The sequence below is a fragment of the Podarcis cretensis genome (genome assembly GCF_951804945.1).
Source record: "Podarcis cretensis genome assembly, chromosome: 3".
Lineage (NCBI taxonomy): Eukaryota > Metazoa > Chordata > Lepidosauria > Squamata > Lacertidae > Podarcis > Podarcis cretensis.
In genome coordinates, this window is record NC_137172.1 from 120,966,604 (window position 1) to 120,984,431 (window position 17,828).

A 17,828-nucleotide genomic window follows, 5' to 3' on the forward strand; every position below is an offset into this window, starting at 1 on the left:
GTGTCTCCGGACAGCGCTGGCCCCTGGCCTCTTAAGTGAGATGGGCGCACAACCCCAGAGTCTGTCAAGACTGGCCCGTACGGGCAGGGGTACCTTTACCTTTACCTTTAAATGGAAGGAAGAAGAGGTCCCGACAAGAGAAGAAAGGATACAGAGGTTAATGGACTACACAGAAATGACCAAACTTACCATGAGAATAATATATCAAGATAACCTTTTTTTTTTTTAAAGAAAGGAATGGAAATGCTTTATTTAATATTAGCAAACAAACTGTAAACATACTAAGACATTGGCAGGATTAATGTAAAAACCTGCAGTTTCAATATATATATATGGGATATATATGGGAATATATATCTAAAAGAATATGTTGGGATAATTTGAAGTACACAGGAAGATGAAATGAAATGTAAAGAATCACAGAAAGAGGGAGAAGGGAGTTCAGGTTGAAATGCTAAACTTATGATTGAATAATTGTTGTGAGATAGATAGATATGAAAATTATTAATATTTTCTCTCTCTAATAGTTACATATATCTGGAATTAAGCTATCTCAGACTAATCGGAGCCAACCCAATGAAAAGCACTCACTCTGAATTTCAGGATGTTTCATCATTAGTAACAGTCCCCAGCGCAGTGTGGTAGCAGTGGTCTCTGTGCCAGCAGCAAATAAGTTGGACACAATAACTGTTAAGTTTTTGTTGTGGAAATATACATTCGTCTTGTTCTTCTTCTTCTCCTGGGTTGCAAAGAGTATGAACTGGTTAAAACGAATGGAGTGAGAAAATTTCATGTGCAAAGATAAAAATGAATACCTGACTGGACCCGATGATCCAAAGTATCATTGCACATCACCACAGTCTCTGAGCAGTGAGAGATTCCAGGTTTCCAGACTATGCCATCATGATGAAAGAGGGTTTATTTAAACATACAGTGGTACCTCGGGATGTGAATGGGATCTGTTCTGGAGCCCCGTTCACATCCTGAACAGAACATAGGATGCAACTGTGCGTCTTCACATGCGCTGGCCGTGTTTCACTGCTTCCGCGCATGTGTGTGATGTCATTTTGCCTGTCTGCGCATGCTCGAGCGGCAAAACCCGGAAGTAATGCACTCCGTTAGTTCCGGGTTCCAGCAGAGCGCAACCCGAAAATACTTATCCTGAAGCGTATTTATCCCGAGGTATGACTATATATTCAACCTGAGCCTAAGATAGAGGGGCTCAGCATCAAGACCCCAAAATGTCTTGCTTCTCCATAGTCACAGCTGTTGTTCTCCATCTACCAGCTAAGAGAGGAGGTTGGGGAAGCTTGGCAATCCAGCTCCTTCTTCTCTGATGCGAACTGTGGTGCTTGACTCCTCAGCCAACAGCCTTTGTTTAGACAAAGGAACTAGTGGCAGTATTTAGATGACAAGTATATGGCCCTCATCTCACAAAGAAACTTGTCTGACTGATTCAACAATAGATTCCTCCATTAGAATTAACCCTTACTGGGTACAAGGTCTCCACAAGTTGGAACATGCTCAGGCATCATGCAGACTGACCCCACAAACCTGCAACAGTATTATGATTGCATACATGGAAGGCAGCATTTCTGGTGAACACTTGTGGAGATCTGAAAGGTTAACATAAAGTGTTGTTTTCTGCTGACATATATGGTTCTCAGTTGAACTTCTTTAATGTATTTACTCATAGTCTAAAATGGAAAAAATGACACAGAAAAACCACATATTCATCTAGAACTGTTTCATTAAACTGAGATAGACAATGTGGTGCCCTCCATATTTTCACGATTGCAACTCCCTGCTGCCACACTTTCCAACAGGAAGAGTAACACCGATAGAGTTGCTGGTTGTAATAGCTGCCTGTCCCGCTGGGAGCCAGAAGGGAGTGAAGAGAGGAAGGAGAAAAGGGAAGAATCTTAACTGTGGTGGTTAAGAGGGAGAAGGATAAATGCCTGGCCTATTACCAAAGAGCAAATGCTTCCCTACTGTGGAGTAACCTGCCTCACATAAGGAGCATACTTAAAATTAATTAAGTCCTAGTCCAACTGCCAACTGAGGACTGCAATACATCAAAGACTACCTTTCCCCATATAAATCGACCAAGATCCTGCAGATCCATCTGAGTCTTCTTCCTGTAGCTCCTCTCCAAGAACAACGGAGAGTGGCAACATGAGAATTGGCCTTTTCAGCAGCAGCTCCCCATTATTAACAATTTAATGCCTCTCCACTCTAAGTTCTTCCAGTTGTTCATTCAATAGTTGATGCATGGCACCAACAGGCAGTGGGGTGTTTTTCAGTATTTTCACCACACTGAGCACTTTTTTTCATTCTGCTAGATGATATTTTTCAATCTTTACTCCCAGGCCTCTTGGGTTCACCTTATTCAACTGAAAAAGTCCAAATATAGCTCTTTAATTGTTGTTCTCATCAAGAGTCTAAAACAGCCTTTCTCTGTTTCAATATGATGAGTTGTCAAGGGTTCCAACAAAACTTAACAGTAAAATAGCCCATAAATATTTGCATATTGTATCTTCATTAAATCATACCTAGTGCCACATTCCAAACTCATTTCTAGTTTCACTTCGGTTTTTTTTTTTTTAAAGGAAAGATTTCTCTCTCTTTTTTGCAATTTCATCCAGTCATTTTACAAACCTATGAGGTGAGCTTTTTTTTCTTCCTTCAATTTGTTAACTAGAATCTTGCTTTCTAAATCCAATCTCTGTCACCTCCAGTCATCTTTTACCATAAATCCATCAATCTCTTTGGGCTTCACAACAGCTCTTTTATATACCCCCATTGTCATATTTTCTTGATCGGGGATTTTTTTCAGAAATGCTGGTGAGCATGCAACCTTTGCTCCTACACAGGCAACATCTGTACCAGTAACACATTAACAACGGCTGACTATTGGAAAATGGTAGGAAGTATGCCATGTTGGTCCCTTCTGAAGTGAGACTTCCTGACTACAACTTATGCATTCACTTGCGAATATGCCCTTAAAACATGAATTGAAAATGTCAACATTTATTCTGGGCCAACTTAAAAGACTCCATTACCTCTTGCTGTTGGATAAGAAATGAGTCAATAAAGCTCCTCTGGTCATTTTCATCCAGATCTCTGAGGTGTTTTATGAAGGTGGCATTTATGAAGGCAAACAGCTCATCTCTATTTTGAATGACAGTCTTATAAGCCCCCAATAGAAAACCAAGAGCAGGAAACATGTTATACAGCTGAAAGGATAAAAATGTGAAAAAAGAAAAAGAGAACATTAGGAAAGCCCAGTACAGTTCTCTCAGCTGGGTCTCTCAAAGCATGGTTGCCCAAATACAACACAAAGCTCTTGAATGGCATTTGGAATGGGGGATGGGGTAACTCAGCATAGCATAATTTATGTGCAACGCCAGAATAATAGGTTATGGCAGTTCTACTCTGAAGGTTCGCCTTCAGATAGGGAGATCTGCCCTTGGAGGCCCCTTCTGAGCCATCATGGAACCAACTATCACTTGTTCTTCCTTGTCCTTGGAGTCCCGATGGCAGTGAGGCCAGAAAGCGTGTGTAGGCCAGAAAGCGTGTGTGCAAAGGAGACTTTGTTACAGTTATGGGATGACTGTGCCATGTGAGTTTTCTAAATATTTTGAATCATCACCAGGTTTCTCACAATATCATTCTGTGTTTTGTAGTGAATCCTGAACAATATACAATAAACAGGTTGCCCTGCCCACTTTGCATACACTGTTATTATAATCAAGTGTTTGTTTGTTTTAAATGGAAAAAATAGATTACCGTGACTGAAGAGCTTCCGAAAAGCCGGATATTTTCATTGACCAACTTCAGAAGTCTTATGTATTTGGGATCTTCATAATCAAATCGCTTGTCTAGTAGTATGGCCACTATAATATTGGAAACAGCTGCATTCATAATTGTGGTGGTCTCAGTCGGGTTTCCTATACATGAATATGACAAACAAAAATATTCTGTTGAAATTCCAAGTATGGAAAGGGCATTGTTTTTAAGTCTGTTCTTTGTTGACTTAAATCCCTACTGGCAGCTTCCCTATGTGTAGACCTCATTTATCAAAGAAACTAAACCTAAGTGCTGCTGGATGTGGCCATAGCTGGGCTAAGAAATGCTTGGAAGTCACAGGAGTTATTGCAGTACAATCTGTACATTACAGGAACAGACCAATTGCAGGGAACCTGGGATCTGTGCTTCTGGAAGTTAGGAATATGTAACACAATAGTCTTGGCTCCTTTAAACTATGGTAGTGTAGCTACACACCAGAGGAAAAGAGAAACCCACCTTCATAAGATTCAAATCTCTTTATCAGGACACTGCATTCCTCAACAATTCTGTCCTCTATGGTCCTCTTTCCCATTCCGTAGTCCCGTAATGTGCTTAAAGCAAACCGCCGCATCACTTTCCAGTTTTCACCATTAGACAGACTTACACCTGAAAACGGGAGGAAAGGTTTCATGTTTGCATGGCCATTGAACAAAGAATCAATAAATTATGTTCTGCATTTCTTCCATGGAACTGAGAATGGACCCCAGCTATTCTCTCAGTCAGACTCAGACTTCTGAGCTTTGACAAAGTAGCTGGTAGATGTGCCATCAGAGCATGACCTGAGAACAAATAGATAGATAGGATATAGTAGAGAGTTGTTTGTACATGACAGTGGTCACAGCAGCACTCAGCTTGTTACTTTGTATTCGATGAGCAGACATTATGCCTTCTTAATTTATCCTCTATGTGTAGGCTATGCTGGAAAATGGTCAATCAGTCTCCACCCTTGGTGTGTGGCATTACTTTTCCATGTGACTATTATTCACAATTCTCCTGCCCCATTTCCCCCCAGCTCTGCAATATGACTGTTGGGAAGAAGGTGGGGATGGGAAAGGTTTGCTTTAAGTGGTCTCCATTTTTGTTTCTTCAACAGAGCCCAACTGAGCCACTGAAAGTCAAGACCAAAAAAAGTTGGTCTGGTGTACAGTGGTGCCTCGCAAAACGAAATTAATCCGTTCTGTGAGGCTCTTCGTATAGCAGTTTTTTCGTCTTGCGAAGCAAGCCCATTGACAGCTTAGCAGATTAGCGCTATTAGCGGTTTAGCGGCTTTTAGCGATCAGCTGATAAGCGGTTTAGCGGCTTAGGAAAAGGGGAAAAAGGGGGAAGAAACCGCAGGAACTCGCAATACATTTTCGTCTTGCGAAGCAAGCCCGTAGGGAAATTTGTTTTGCGAAGCGCCTCCAAAACGGAAAATCCTTTCGTCTAGCGGGTTTTCCGTCTTGCGAGGCGTTCGTCTTGCGGGGCACCACTGTACTCTTTTTAACATTTTAGCTTGATCTGCAGAAATTGACAGGCGACACTTTTTGTGACACATTCTCAGTCTAATGCCTAAGGATACAGTGCCGTTTCAACGGCACTGAGGTGGGTTGAAGAATTCAGAAGGATTTTCCCCACAGGAAACAATGGATTTCGTTGACTTGCTTTGCAAACGCTCATTTTACGAACCATTTCTTGGGAACAGATTGTGTTCACCTGGTGGGACCAGTGTGTGTCTGCAAGCATTACCAGTTCCAGTAGAAAGGGAGGTGCCTCACCTAAGCCTTGTCCAAGCTCTTGAAATAATGCAAAGGTGGGCCTGTCTGCAAATGCGTCCGCCTGATTAACCAGAGCCTCCTTTACTGTCTCATATCCTGTCAACACCACAATTTTCCGGGGTCCCATTTGGATGCCCAAGACAGGGCCATATTGCTTGGACAACTGGAATTCAACAGAAGAAAAAGTGAGAAAGAGAGTTCTGGCATACCCAAAGAATATATTAATGTAAATCATCTCTGACAGAACCAAGACTTCATTAGCTTGCACATTTACCTAAGAGTAAAGGCTCTTTTATACAATCCACAGAATCTAGTAGCACAGTTTGACAGTTAGACTATTATCAGTTTTTTTCAATAACAGAATCCAAATAACATAATGATAAAGTAAAAGAGCATTGTCTATGCCACAATCCTCTTCAAGACATTTGCTACTAATAGCTGTAGCAGCAACAGTTGCTGGACTCATGATACAGCAGCTCAGCCTTTTCCCCCAGTTCAGTAGACTCCACCTTGGAAGCAGGGCCAGGGCGGGAGAGTGCTAGGGTCAAGTTGCATGGGATGTCTAGTCAAGTTGCGTGGGATCAATTCCAAACTGTTACCTCCAAGGATGTAGATAGGCCGCTTGCACAAGTGCAACTGACCACCTGTCTCCTTCATCCTTGCCCATCCTGGCTCATAAAAGCTCTGTGGGGTGGTGCATGCTTCACTCTGTTAAAGAGCCTTCCCAAACCCGCTGAAAGTGGTGGTTATAAAGCCACTTATTAAAAAAATAATCTTTGCACCCAGCCAGTATGGTGAACTATCACCAAGTCTCAAATCTTCCATTCTTTGGCAAGGTGATTGAGCGGGTGGTTGCTGAACAACTCCAGGCACGCCTGGAGGATGCGGACCATTTGGATCCCTTCCAATTTGGATTCAGGCCTCATCATGGGACTGAAACTGTGGGCCAGTGATCTCCGGCCAGCTAAGGACAAAGGTGAAAGCTGTTTCCTAGTTCTGCTGCATCTCTCAGTGGCCTTTGATACCATCGACCATGACATCCTTCTGGACCGTCTAGAGGGGCTGGGAGCTGGAAACACTGCTATACAGTGGTTTTGCTCCTTCCTCCTGGACCATGTCCAGAAAGTGGTGTTGGGAGATAACTGTTCATGCACCTGGGCTCTCACTTGTGGGGTGCCTCAGGGTTCCATCCTCTCCTCCATTATTTTCAACATCAACATGAAGCTGCTGGGAGGGATCATCAGGAGGTTTGGGCTACATGTTCATCAGTATGCGGATGATAACCAGCTCTACCTCTCTTTTAAAACAGAACAGTGAAGGTCCTGTGTGAGGGTCAGGAGGCGGTTGGAGGTAGATGGTGGCTGACAGATTGAGGCTGAATCCTGACAAGACAGAAGTACTGTTTTGTGGGGACAGGGGGTGGGCAGGTGTGGAGGACTCCCTCGTCCTGAATGGGGTAACTGTGCCCTGGAAGGAACAGGTGCGCAGCCTTGGAGTAATTTTGGACTCACAGCTGCCCATGAAGACACATCTCAATTCTTTGTCCAAGGCAGCTGTCTTCCAGCTCCATCTGGTACACAGGCTGAGACTCTACCCACCCGCAGACTGCCCGCAGACTGCCTTGCCAGAGTGGTGCATGCTCTAGTTATCTCCCGCTTGGACTACTGCAATACCCTCTACGTGGGGCTACATTTGAAGGTGACCCAGAAACTGCAACTAATCCAGAATGCAGCAGCTAGACTGGTTACTGGGAGTGGCTGCTGAGACCATATAACACCAGCCCGTAAAGACCAATATTGGCTACCAGTACATTTTTAAGTGCAATTCAAAGTGTTGGTGGTGACCTTTAAAGCCCCAACCGACCTCGGCCCAGTATACCTGAAGGAGCGTCTCCACCCCCATTGTTCAGGCCAGATACTGAGGTCCAGCGCTGAGGGCCTTCTGGCGGTTCCCTCACTGCGAGAAGTGAGGTTACAGGGAACCAAGCAGAGGGCCTTCTCGGTAGTGATGCCCACCCTGTGGAATCCCCTCCCATCAGATGTCAAGGAAATAAACAACTATCTGACTTTTAGAAGACACCTGAAGGCAGTCCTTTTAAAGTAAGTTTTAATGTTTCGTGTTTGATCATGTTTGATCATGTTCCTAATCTGTTTAGAGCCATCCAGAGTGGCCGGGGAAACCCAGCCAGATGGGCAGGGTATAAATAATAAATTATTATTAAATTATTATTATTATTCAGTTGCGGCAGCACAAATATTTGCTAGGAATACTCAGAAAACCAGAACAAAATAGGCAGTTTTAGGGATAAATGTGATTATACCTTTAATGGCATCTCTCAAATCTTGTTTAGAAAGATAGGCTCAAGGAGGAGGCTGGGCTAGGCAAGGTTTGAACTGGCACTTTTGAATCCTTGAAAATGGAGGCAGAGTCAAACGGGATTCGACACCAGACACCCCCAGACACTTTGTTCAAATTACTAGTTATAAATTGCAACCAGGTCCTATGACTATTTATTGGGAAAGATAATAAAAGGTTCTGTAGCACAAAAAGGGGAGATGAGATTTACAGGTTGTAAGAGAACAAAATGTATCATCATCATCATCATCATTATTTATACCCTGCTAATCCGACTGGGCTTCCCCAGTACCCTTCAGCCTTGCCATGGGTAGACCTGGAAGCTTTACCTTTAACATGGTTCTGTGAGGCCTCTTGAGATCCATGATGTGGAGATTCCCAATGAGAGGTAAAGGCCTTGGTCCTGGTGGAAGATTTTGGGAGCTCTTGTTCCAGAAAGCGCCCAGTTTCAAGATAAAGGAAATCATAAGGATAAAGAGGAACAATGCTGGAATCGGCTCCGTCCAATCCATTTTGTTTCAGCAAGCACTTTTTTGGGGGTAGTGGTTATAATGAAAGCTATAGTGCATTTTGGTCGGGGACAATGTCTTGCAACTGCAGTGAGCAGCATATATATTTAGATGGGTACTGTCTCTAGCAAATCATTAAACCATCCAATAAAATGGAAATGTGTTCTGATCTGCCCCTCTGATTTCTTCTTCTTCTCCACAACTATTAAAATCTATATATTGGATGATTTGCCTTTCAGTTTAATGTTTACTCAAGCGAGTGGTGCTTACTTCCACAAACTATTGCCTTCCAGAACAGATTCATATTCACGTGAACCTGACTGCAGACATGTCACCCAGATTATGTATAAATTAATCTGTTATAATGGGTGCAAAGGGCAGCATTCTGAAATCCTTTGGAGTAATCATTGAACTGCATTTAGGGATGGATGTTTCAAAGTGCACCAGTATGGACTTCCAGCAAGGCAAGATGGCAAGTCCCACAGCAGCACGGAGCTTCTGAGGACCACAAGCACCAATGGTGCTGCCTGGTGGTGCCTGCACTGCCAACCCAGTCGCCACCGTCACCATGATTGGGGGGTAACCAGGGGTGCCCAACGTGACAACCAAGGAGGCTGTGAATAGCCCCAAGACGACTCCCAGTGGCCTCGACTCCGCTGGGACTGGGAGCATCCCACCGATAGCTGAGTAGAGCTTCAAGGCCTGGAGGTCTCCGGAGCCAAACAGAAAAAAAGCAGAAACCTCCATATAAAAACCTGGCAAGCCAAAGGCTGAGACAGTCTAAAAGACTTCTACAAAAACAACAAAGCTACAGAGCAGTTTGGTCAACAACAGTGTCTACCAACTGCAATGAGCCACCCATATATTATGTTATGTCTCTAGCGAATCATTAAGCCACCCCTCTGATTTTTTTCTTCTCCACAACTATTCAAAGCTGTACATTGGATGATATGCCTTTCAGTTTAATGTTTACTCAAGTGAGTGGTGCTTACTTGCAGAAACTAATGCTTTCCAGAACAGATTACAATGCTCTTGAACACGGCGAACTCATAACTCAGGATTATCAGTAGAGAGCAGCATTGTGAAATCATTTGCAGATGAAATTATTCAACTTAAATTAGGTACGACAGCATTTACTTTGAAAGGGTCCTGTATTTCCTGAACATTCTCCCATTGAAACACTCACACATATTTTTCTTTTTAGCATAGCTTTTATTCATTTCCATCTTGAAACTGTTTAACATGGTGGCATTAGGGTATATCTTTGTATACATTAGAGCATATGACATGCAACAATGTGAACGAGGAAGGACAATAACTAAACTGTACATCCTCTCATAGTGCCTAAATCCATTCCTACAAAGGTTATGGGGCCCGCCCATGACTCCCAAGCCTACAGTGAGCCGGGGGAAGGGGAGAACTTTGCCACTTTGCCAGTGGCCCCGACAGGCGTAGGCTTGGGAGTCTATTTTTCTTTTTAGAATACTTTTTATTCATTTCCATCTTGAAACTGTTCAACATGGTGGCATTAGAGCATATGACATGCAACAATATGAGCAAGGAAGGATAATAACTAAGCAATGCATCTTCTCGTGGTGCCTAAATCCATTCCTACAAAGGTTATGGTACCCAGTTAAGACAAAATTCAAAGTATTTTAGTGGATGTGGCTGGATTTTCTTAAGAGAGAAGAGAGATTCAAACCAGACATTTTTTTCTATTTCCTGGTGAGACCATGGAGACTTCCACTCACTCCAATGTGAAAGGGATTAGCTCCCTCTTCCATCTCAGAGCAGTAGCTAGGCAGAGAAGGTTTTGAATTTTCCTCTTGTGGGGATTGAAGTTTTGATTTTGAATTTGACACATTTCCACCATTTTCATTTTTCATATGACCAGTCAGAATTCCATTGATGAGGGAAGCCTTAAGCTACCCAGACTCTCAGAGAAAGTTCATTCAGGTAGAGAGAGAAGATGGAAGATGGTTGTTTTATTCCAGGGATAACCAACAGTTTGATCGGATCGACTGATCGATACCTGGGAGGTTCTGGTCGATTGCTGGCTCCTTTCCCTTTGTTTTTGCCTCAGAGCAGCTGGCCCTGCCCCCTCTCCCCGCCCACCATTTTCAACTGATCACTGGAACAAAAGACGGAGTTTTCGCTGTGAGGCAAATTGTTTCCATAGTGATCTTTTGGTGAATGACTAATCCTCTCTCTCCTTTACTCTAGTCTGACATTTTCCCCTTAATAACGGAGATTTTCTCCATAAAAAAGGCTCAACAAGCTTGGCCTTAACCCCTAAAATGGAACTTTCCTCTCTAAAAGAAGCTGAACAACTTTGGCTGCCAGTTTTCCCCCCATGAGTAGATCGTAGTCTCGTTCTAAGCCAGAAGCAGAAAGTCACAGAACTGGCAGCATGGAGATGCCAAAAGCAAACCCAGTTGCCAGATCAATCATTCCTCATAAGGCATGGTTTCCAGACCCTTTTTCGTCTTGATGCTTCAAGATCTTTGAAAGTATATGTTAACATGGGAATACATGCAACCAGATTTGTTGATTGATCTCTATGCCTCAAGTGTCATAAGAACTCAGGGCCAGGTTTTAAGTAAGAGATGCTCCAATGCTAGTTTCATGGGATTCGGCAGTATGGCAGGTAAAGGGGAACACTTCAGGTTTGTGACAAAGCATGGACCAATTCCACCACTAGGCTACTCAACCCAAATACCCTTGTTGAACAGGGGTGTTTAAAAAAGGCTCACATTGCACACACAGGTAGGCTAAGCAAGCCAGGAGCTTGTGCGTCTTAGAAACGAGGCAGAGCGCAGAGTTGGTGGGGTATGGGTGGTGTTGTAAACCCAACAGCAGGAGTAAGGTCCAGGTCTTCTTGAGATGTTCCAGGGGGTGGCTAGAAGGTGAATCTCTGCAGCAGACTTGTGAAGAAGAGGAAGAGCTCCATTTTGGCAAGAGTCTCACCTACACATGCTCTCCAACCTGTAAGGACACACAGGCAGCAGAGAAACTGGGTTTAGCAGTTGCTCAATAGCATCATCCCAAATACATTAAAGCAGACTAAAATACAGAGATCAAATAACAGCTCACAGTGGACTTCCGGGTTAGCGCCTCTGGCAATGGCAGAATTCCTCTGATTGGGAGGAATTTACTCCATGGAAACAGGGTCTGGCCTCTACGGCAAAGGCGGAGACCCACTAAAAATCTGAGGCAGGAGAAGCCTGTGAACCTGGGATTCGGCTGGCACCTTTTGCGCCTCCCCTACTCACGGGGAGACCCGGTTTCGGGGATCTGGAGCGACGTGGGGTGAGCGGCGCGGTGCTTCGAATTGATTGCTTCTTTCACGGAGTGAAGCCACATTGCTGTTGCCAGACAGCGCTGACTTTTTCCTGTGGACAATTTGATTTTAAACAACTACCCGTGAGTAGAACGGAAAATTGGATCTATAAATGTCTTAATTTGGTACCGAAACGGGAAGGTTTCAAACAGGAAGTCCACCTTCCCCTTTTGTAAATAGATTGAAGCAAAGACGTTGCAAGCTAAGGTCTTGGAAAGTCTTCCGCAAAGGATTAAACTTCCATCGATTAAAACTATTAAACCCCCTTGGAAGCAGGAGAAGAGGGGGGGAATTTTGGATCATGCAAGCCTGCAGGAGTGAGTGATGAAAATTAAATCACCACCGCTCTGAACTCGGAAAGGGGCTGCCAGTAAGATTGACGTTTTGAAGTTCATTGGCTGTGAATAGAACGTATCTTGACAGTTAGCTAAATAAGAGAAATATATTGTTTCCATTGTCCTCTTCTGCGTTTAAAAAGGAGGAAAAGTAACTGAAAATTGAAACTATATTTACTGTTTGAACTGTGCTTAAAAGGATTGACACAAATAGAAACTGTTTCCCTCTAGAGGGAGCCTTTGAAACTGTTATAAGAGCTAAGCTGGGGGAACCAGCTGCAAGATAAGAGACTGTGAGAATCAGGGATTGACCTTGGACTATTTGAGAATGTCGACAGAAGAAGCTTTAGTGATTGCATTATGCAAGATAAGTCACTCGTTGGAACAACTCCACAAGAAGACAGATGTTATGACTACTAAAATTGATAACTTAGGACAAAAAGTGACTAACTTGGGACAAAAAGTGACTAATTTGGGACAAAAAGTGAACATCAATACAGAAATTATTCAGGATCTGATACAGGAATCTACTTTGACAGGGCAAATTGTCGAGAAGGTGAAGGCAAAGGATAAAGTTGCTGTTGTTGAACCTAAAGTAATACAAGTGGGAGCCCCAGCCTTACAGAGGCAAATTGAGGACTATAAGTTGAGGCCTTTTATGATTGAATTTAGAAAAAGTCAGATTTTGAGAATCGGAGCCCTGCCTGGACTAGAGAAGGAAAGTTGGATAGATCCCTTCATGCAGGGATTTACTGACTTTTGGGATTTGGACTTGGGTCATGAGGAGATTGGAGTTGTGGGGGCCTTTAGATTTGGAGGAATTTTGAAACATGTCCTGAAATACCTTATGGATTTTAGATTTAACCATGGAGATTTGGTTGACCTGTCGAGAAGGAATAAAAGCATTGCTAGGTTGGAGCTTCCCCGAGATCTGCTCTTCAGTATCAAAGGAAGGAAAATAAGAACAAGATCAGTAGAAGACAAAGTAAAGTGCATGTATAAATATGAAGAAGACCTGCAGAAGGGATTTGGAAAAGAGTTAAGAGCCTCGGACAGAAGATCACCAGGTTGATGGACTATATGGAATTGACGAATGACTGGCAGTATCCGAGACCAGGGAGAAGAGATGGTGGAAGAAGATTGGAAAAAGTTTAAAGTTTATTTTTAGAAATAGAAATATTGTAAAATTACTGAGTGTTAGAAAAATGTTGGAATGAAATCTTATGGCTTTAGTAGAAATGTTATAAGGAGTTAAGCATAAATAAGCATTATAGTATTAATGGAAAATAAGGGTAAAAATAAGTTAAGATATTTATATGACAGAAAATAGAGAAAGATGGAAAGGAATTGCTGAAACAATTAATAGAAGAGGAATACAAAAAGGGAGGTGAGAGGAGGTCAATGAAACAAGGGTATGAAAGATAGAGTACTGAAATGGTATGATGTATGTTTTTAAATTGTTTTTGTTTTGTTTTGTTTAGGTCAATGTGTCAATGTTGTGTTTTGTATTGTTTATATATTGTATTGTATTGTTTTTTACCTTTCTTGGTTTTTTTGTCTTTTTTCTTCTCTTTCTTTTTTGTAAGTTATAAAAGTAATAAATATTATTTTTTAAAAAAACAAATAACAGCTCACAGTGCCCATCTTAAAAGAATTAAGAACTCCCAATATGAGCCATCCTGCAATGCTGAAAACCAGGGGTGGGAAACCTTTCTCAGACTGAGGGCCACATTCCTTGGTGAGCAGCATTCCAGGGGTCACACACCAATGGTGACCAGATCTAGTGGCAGAAATGGCCACAGCAAGTGATGTCATTCTTACCTTTGCACAATAGGCTACATTCCAGGCATGTAAAAATCCCATTGACTAAGCACACACTATGCAGGTATACACAAAAGTAAAAAAAATTACCTGCAGAGAAAGGCATGAAAGCATCTCTCTTTACGAATTTTCCTTCAGAGTTGAGAAAATGCTCAGGATAGAATTTATGTGGATTCTCCCATTGAGATTCATCGTGCAGCACAGAGGACAGCAATGGTGTGATGTATGTCCCCTGCAAAGGCAAAGCAAGAGTCATTTTAAAATAAAGTGTATGCCTCTGGTACAATAAATATTTAGTGTAGGAGAAATGAGATTTGAGTTCATCTGAGAAATGTCGTTAGTGTGACAAACTTTAATGTATAAACCATGATCTCCCACTAGAAATGGTTTGTTTTCCAACCTTTTGCTCCTTCCCATTGAGATCTGTTTAATGGGTTGAAGCTGATGCCTGACACCTTCCGAAGGGTAGACTGAAAGCTTACAGTGCAATCCTATACAAGTCTGCACAGATGTCACCCACGCTGAAGTCCAAGGGGCTTACTCCCAGGATAGCCTTTAAATATATTGTAACTACAATGCTCTTGAACACGGCGAATTAATAACTCAGGATTATCAGTAGAGAGCAGCATTGTGAAATCATTTGCAGATGAAATTATTCAACTTCAATGACAGCCTTTAATTTGAAAGGGTTCAGTATTTCCTGAACTTTCTCCCATTGAAACACTCACACATATTTTTCTTTTTAGAATAGTTTTTATTCATTTCCATCTTGAAACTGTTCAACATGGTGGCATTAGAGCATATGACATGCAACAATATGAGCAAGGAAGGATAATAACTAAGCAATGCATCTTCTCATGGTGCCTAAATTCATGGGTGGATAAACAGGTTGATCGGGATCGACTGATCGATACCCGGGAGGTTCTGGTCGATTCCTGGCTCCTTTTCCTTTGTTTCTGCCTCAGAGCAGCTGGCCCTTTCCCTCTCCCCGCCCACCATATTCAGCTGATCGCTGGAACAGAAGATGGAGTTTTCGCTGTGAGGCAAATTGTTTCCATAGCGATCTTTGTTGAATGACTAATCCCCTCTCCCCTTTACTCTAGTCTGACATTTTCCCCTTAATAACGGAGATTTTCTCCATAAAGAAGGCTCAGCAAGCTTGGTCTTAACCCCCAAAATGGAACCTTCCTCTCTAAAAGAAGCTGAACAACTTTGGCTGCCAGTCCCCCCCCCCCTCCATGAGTAGATCGCAGTCTTGTGGGAGTTGGACATCCCTGTTCTAAGCCAGAAGCAGAAAGTCACAGAACTTATTGGCAGCATGGAGATGCCAGAAGCAAACCCAGTTGCCAGATCTATTATTACAGACTTTTTAAAGAACCCGGAGAAAACAAAGCCATTGCCTGACAACAACAAATACAGTTCAGAATCAGAATACATTGCAGCCACAGATGTTAACATACCCGACTTCCTCAACCATTCCTCATAAGGCATGGTTTCCAGACCCTTTTTCGTCTTTATCACAATTCTCTGCACATCCACCTATATATGTTAACATGGGAAAACATGCAACCAGATTTGTTGATTGATCTCTATGCCTCAAGTGTCATAAGAACTCAGGGCCAGGTTTTAAGTAAGAGATGCTCCAATGCTAGTTTCACGGGATTCGGCAGTATGGCAGGTAAAGGGGAACACTTCAGGTTTGTGACAAAGCATGGACCAATTCCACCACTAGGCTACTCAACCCAAATACCCTTGTTGAACAGGGGTGTTTAAAAAAAGGCTCACATTGCACACACAGGTAGGCTAAGCAAGCCAGGAGCTTGTGAGTCTTAGAAACGTGGCAGAGCACAGAGCTGGTGGGGCATGGGAGATGTTGTAAGCCCAACAACAGGAGTAAGGTCCAGGTCTTCTTGAGATGTTCCAGGGGGTGGCTGGAAGGTGAATCTCTGCAGGAGACTTGTGAAGAAGAGGAAGAGCTCCATTTTGGCAAGAGTCTCACCTATACATGCTCTCCAACCTGTAAGGACACACAGGCAGCAGAGAAACTGGGTTTAGCAGTTGCTCAATAGCATCACCCCAAATACATTAAAGCAGACTAAAATGCAGAGATCAAATAACAGCTCACAGTGTCCTCCTTAAAAGAATTAAGAACCATCCTGCAATGCTGAAAACCAGGGGTGGGAAACCTTTCTCAGCCTGAGGGCCCCATTCCCTGGTGAGCAACATTCCAGGGGTCACACACCAATGGTGACCAGATCTAGTGGCAGAAATGGCCACAGCAAGTGATGTCATTCTTACCTTTGCACAATAGGCTACATTCCAGGCATGTAAAAATCCCATGCACACTATGCAGGTATACACAAAAGTAAAAAAAAAAATACCTGCAGAGAAAGGCATGAAAGCATCTCTCATTACGAATTTTCCTTCAGAGTTGAGAAAATGCTCAGGATAGAATTTATGTGGTTTCTCCCATTGAGATTCATCGTGCAGCACAGAGGACAGCAATGGGATGATGAATGTGCCCTGCAAAAGCAAAAGAAGAATTATTTTAAAATAAAGTATATTCCTCTACAGTAAATATTGAGTGCAAGAGAAATGGGATTTGAGTTCATTTGAGAAATGTCATTAGTCTGACAAACTTAACATATAAACCATGATCCCCCACTAGAAATGGTTTAATTTCCAACCTTGTGTGAGCAAGGTGATGCCTGACACCTTCCGAAGGGTAGACTGAAAGCTTACAGTGCAATCCTATACAAGTCTGCACAGATGTCACCCACCCTGAAGTCCCAGGGGGACTTACTCCCAGGAAAGCCTTAAAATATATTGTAACTAGTAGGCAGCAGTTCAATGAAAAGGATCACCTTTGGAATGAAGTAGCCATTAAGGGTAACATCTGTAGTCGTGGCATGTGCCATGTTGGTTGGGACGATATTGGAAAACCTCAGGATCTCATGGATCACGGCATCCGTATAAGGCATTTTTGTTCGGTGTTCAATCCTTGGCTGAGAAGATCCAACAACGTTTGCAATTTCTTCTTGGACCTTTACTGGTGGCAACGAAAAGAAAAACGTTTATTTTTCTGCTCAGATTACAAAAAAAATACAAAGAAAAGAAAAGAAAAGCATTCATTTTTCGGCTCAGATTATGTCTTTGATTTAGGTCTCTTAAGATTAATCTCTGAAGCATAAAACTGCCACAAACTCGTTCTACAATTCCATAAGCTCACAAATTTAATCTTTAGAATTTAACAAATGTATTTTTAAGAAGGACAAACAAACAATTTAGACAATAACCTGATATACTGAGGGAGAGATATGCATCCAGGATGATTATTAAAATATCACTGCTGGGAATATTCTGAAGTGGTATCTTTTACATATAAAGGTCAAAAACAAAGATCTTGGATCCTCCGGACCCTGACAAATTCTGGACAAAATATGGGAAAGAGTTAGCTGGAGAAAGAGCATTTGAATTGGACGCTGGACAGGAAGAGGAAGATAGAACAGAGGTGGAGGTGAAAGAAATAAATACGGAACAAGATGGCTTTGAGAATTCTAACTGGGAATGTAAATAAGCAAAATAATAAGACTAAATGAATAAAATTGATCATGTTGTAAAGAAGTTAAACTTGGAAGTTATATGCCTCCAAGAAACAGGGAAACTATTAGCTTGGCAAATAAAGAAGAAAGAAGAAAAAACTGCATTGATAGAATAAATGTAGGAGGTAGAGTTGTGGCTCCGAAGCGCCCTCTCCGATTGCATGGAGCCAGGACAGCCCCGTGGTTTTCCACGGATCTGAGGGCAATGAAACAATCGTTGAGACGGCTAGAGCGCCGGTGGCGGATGACCCATTCTGAAGTTG

General features: G+C 42.5%; 1 protein-coding gene across 1 annotated transcript in view; it reads right to left on the reverse strand.

Moving 5' to 3' along the window:
* LOC307212663 (cytochrome P450 2C4-like) overlaps positions 1-17,828 on the reverse strand; it is a 91,844-nt gene that overhangs the window by 57,464 nt on the left and 16,552 nt on the right. Inside the window, exon 3 of the mRNA XM_079970231.1 lies at positions 4,306-4,455. Coding sequence (XP_079826357.1) covers positions 4,306-4,455 — 150 coding nt within the window. The remainder of the gene's footprint in view (positions 1-4,305; positions 4,456-17,828) is intronic.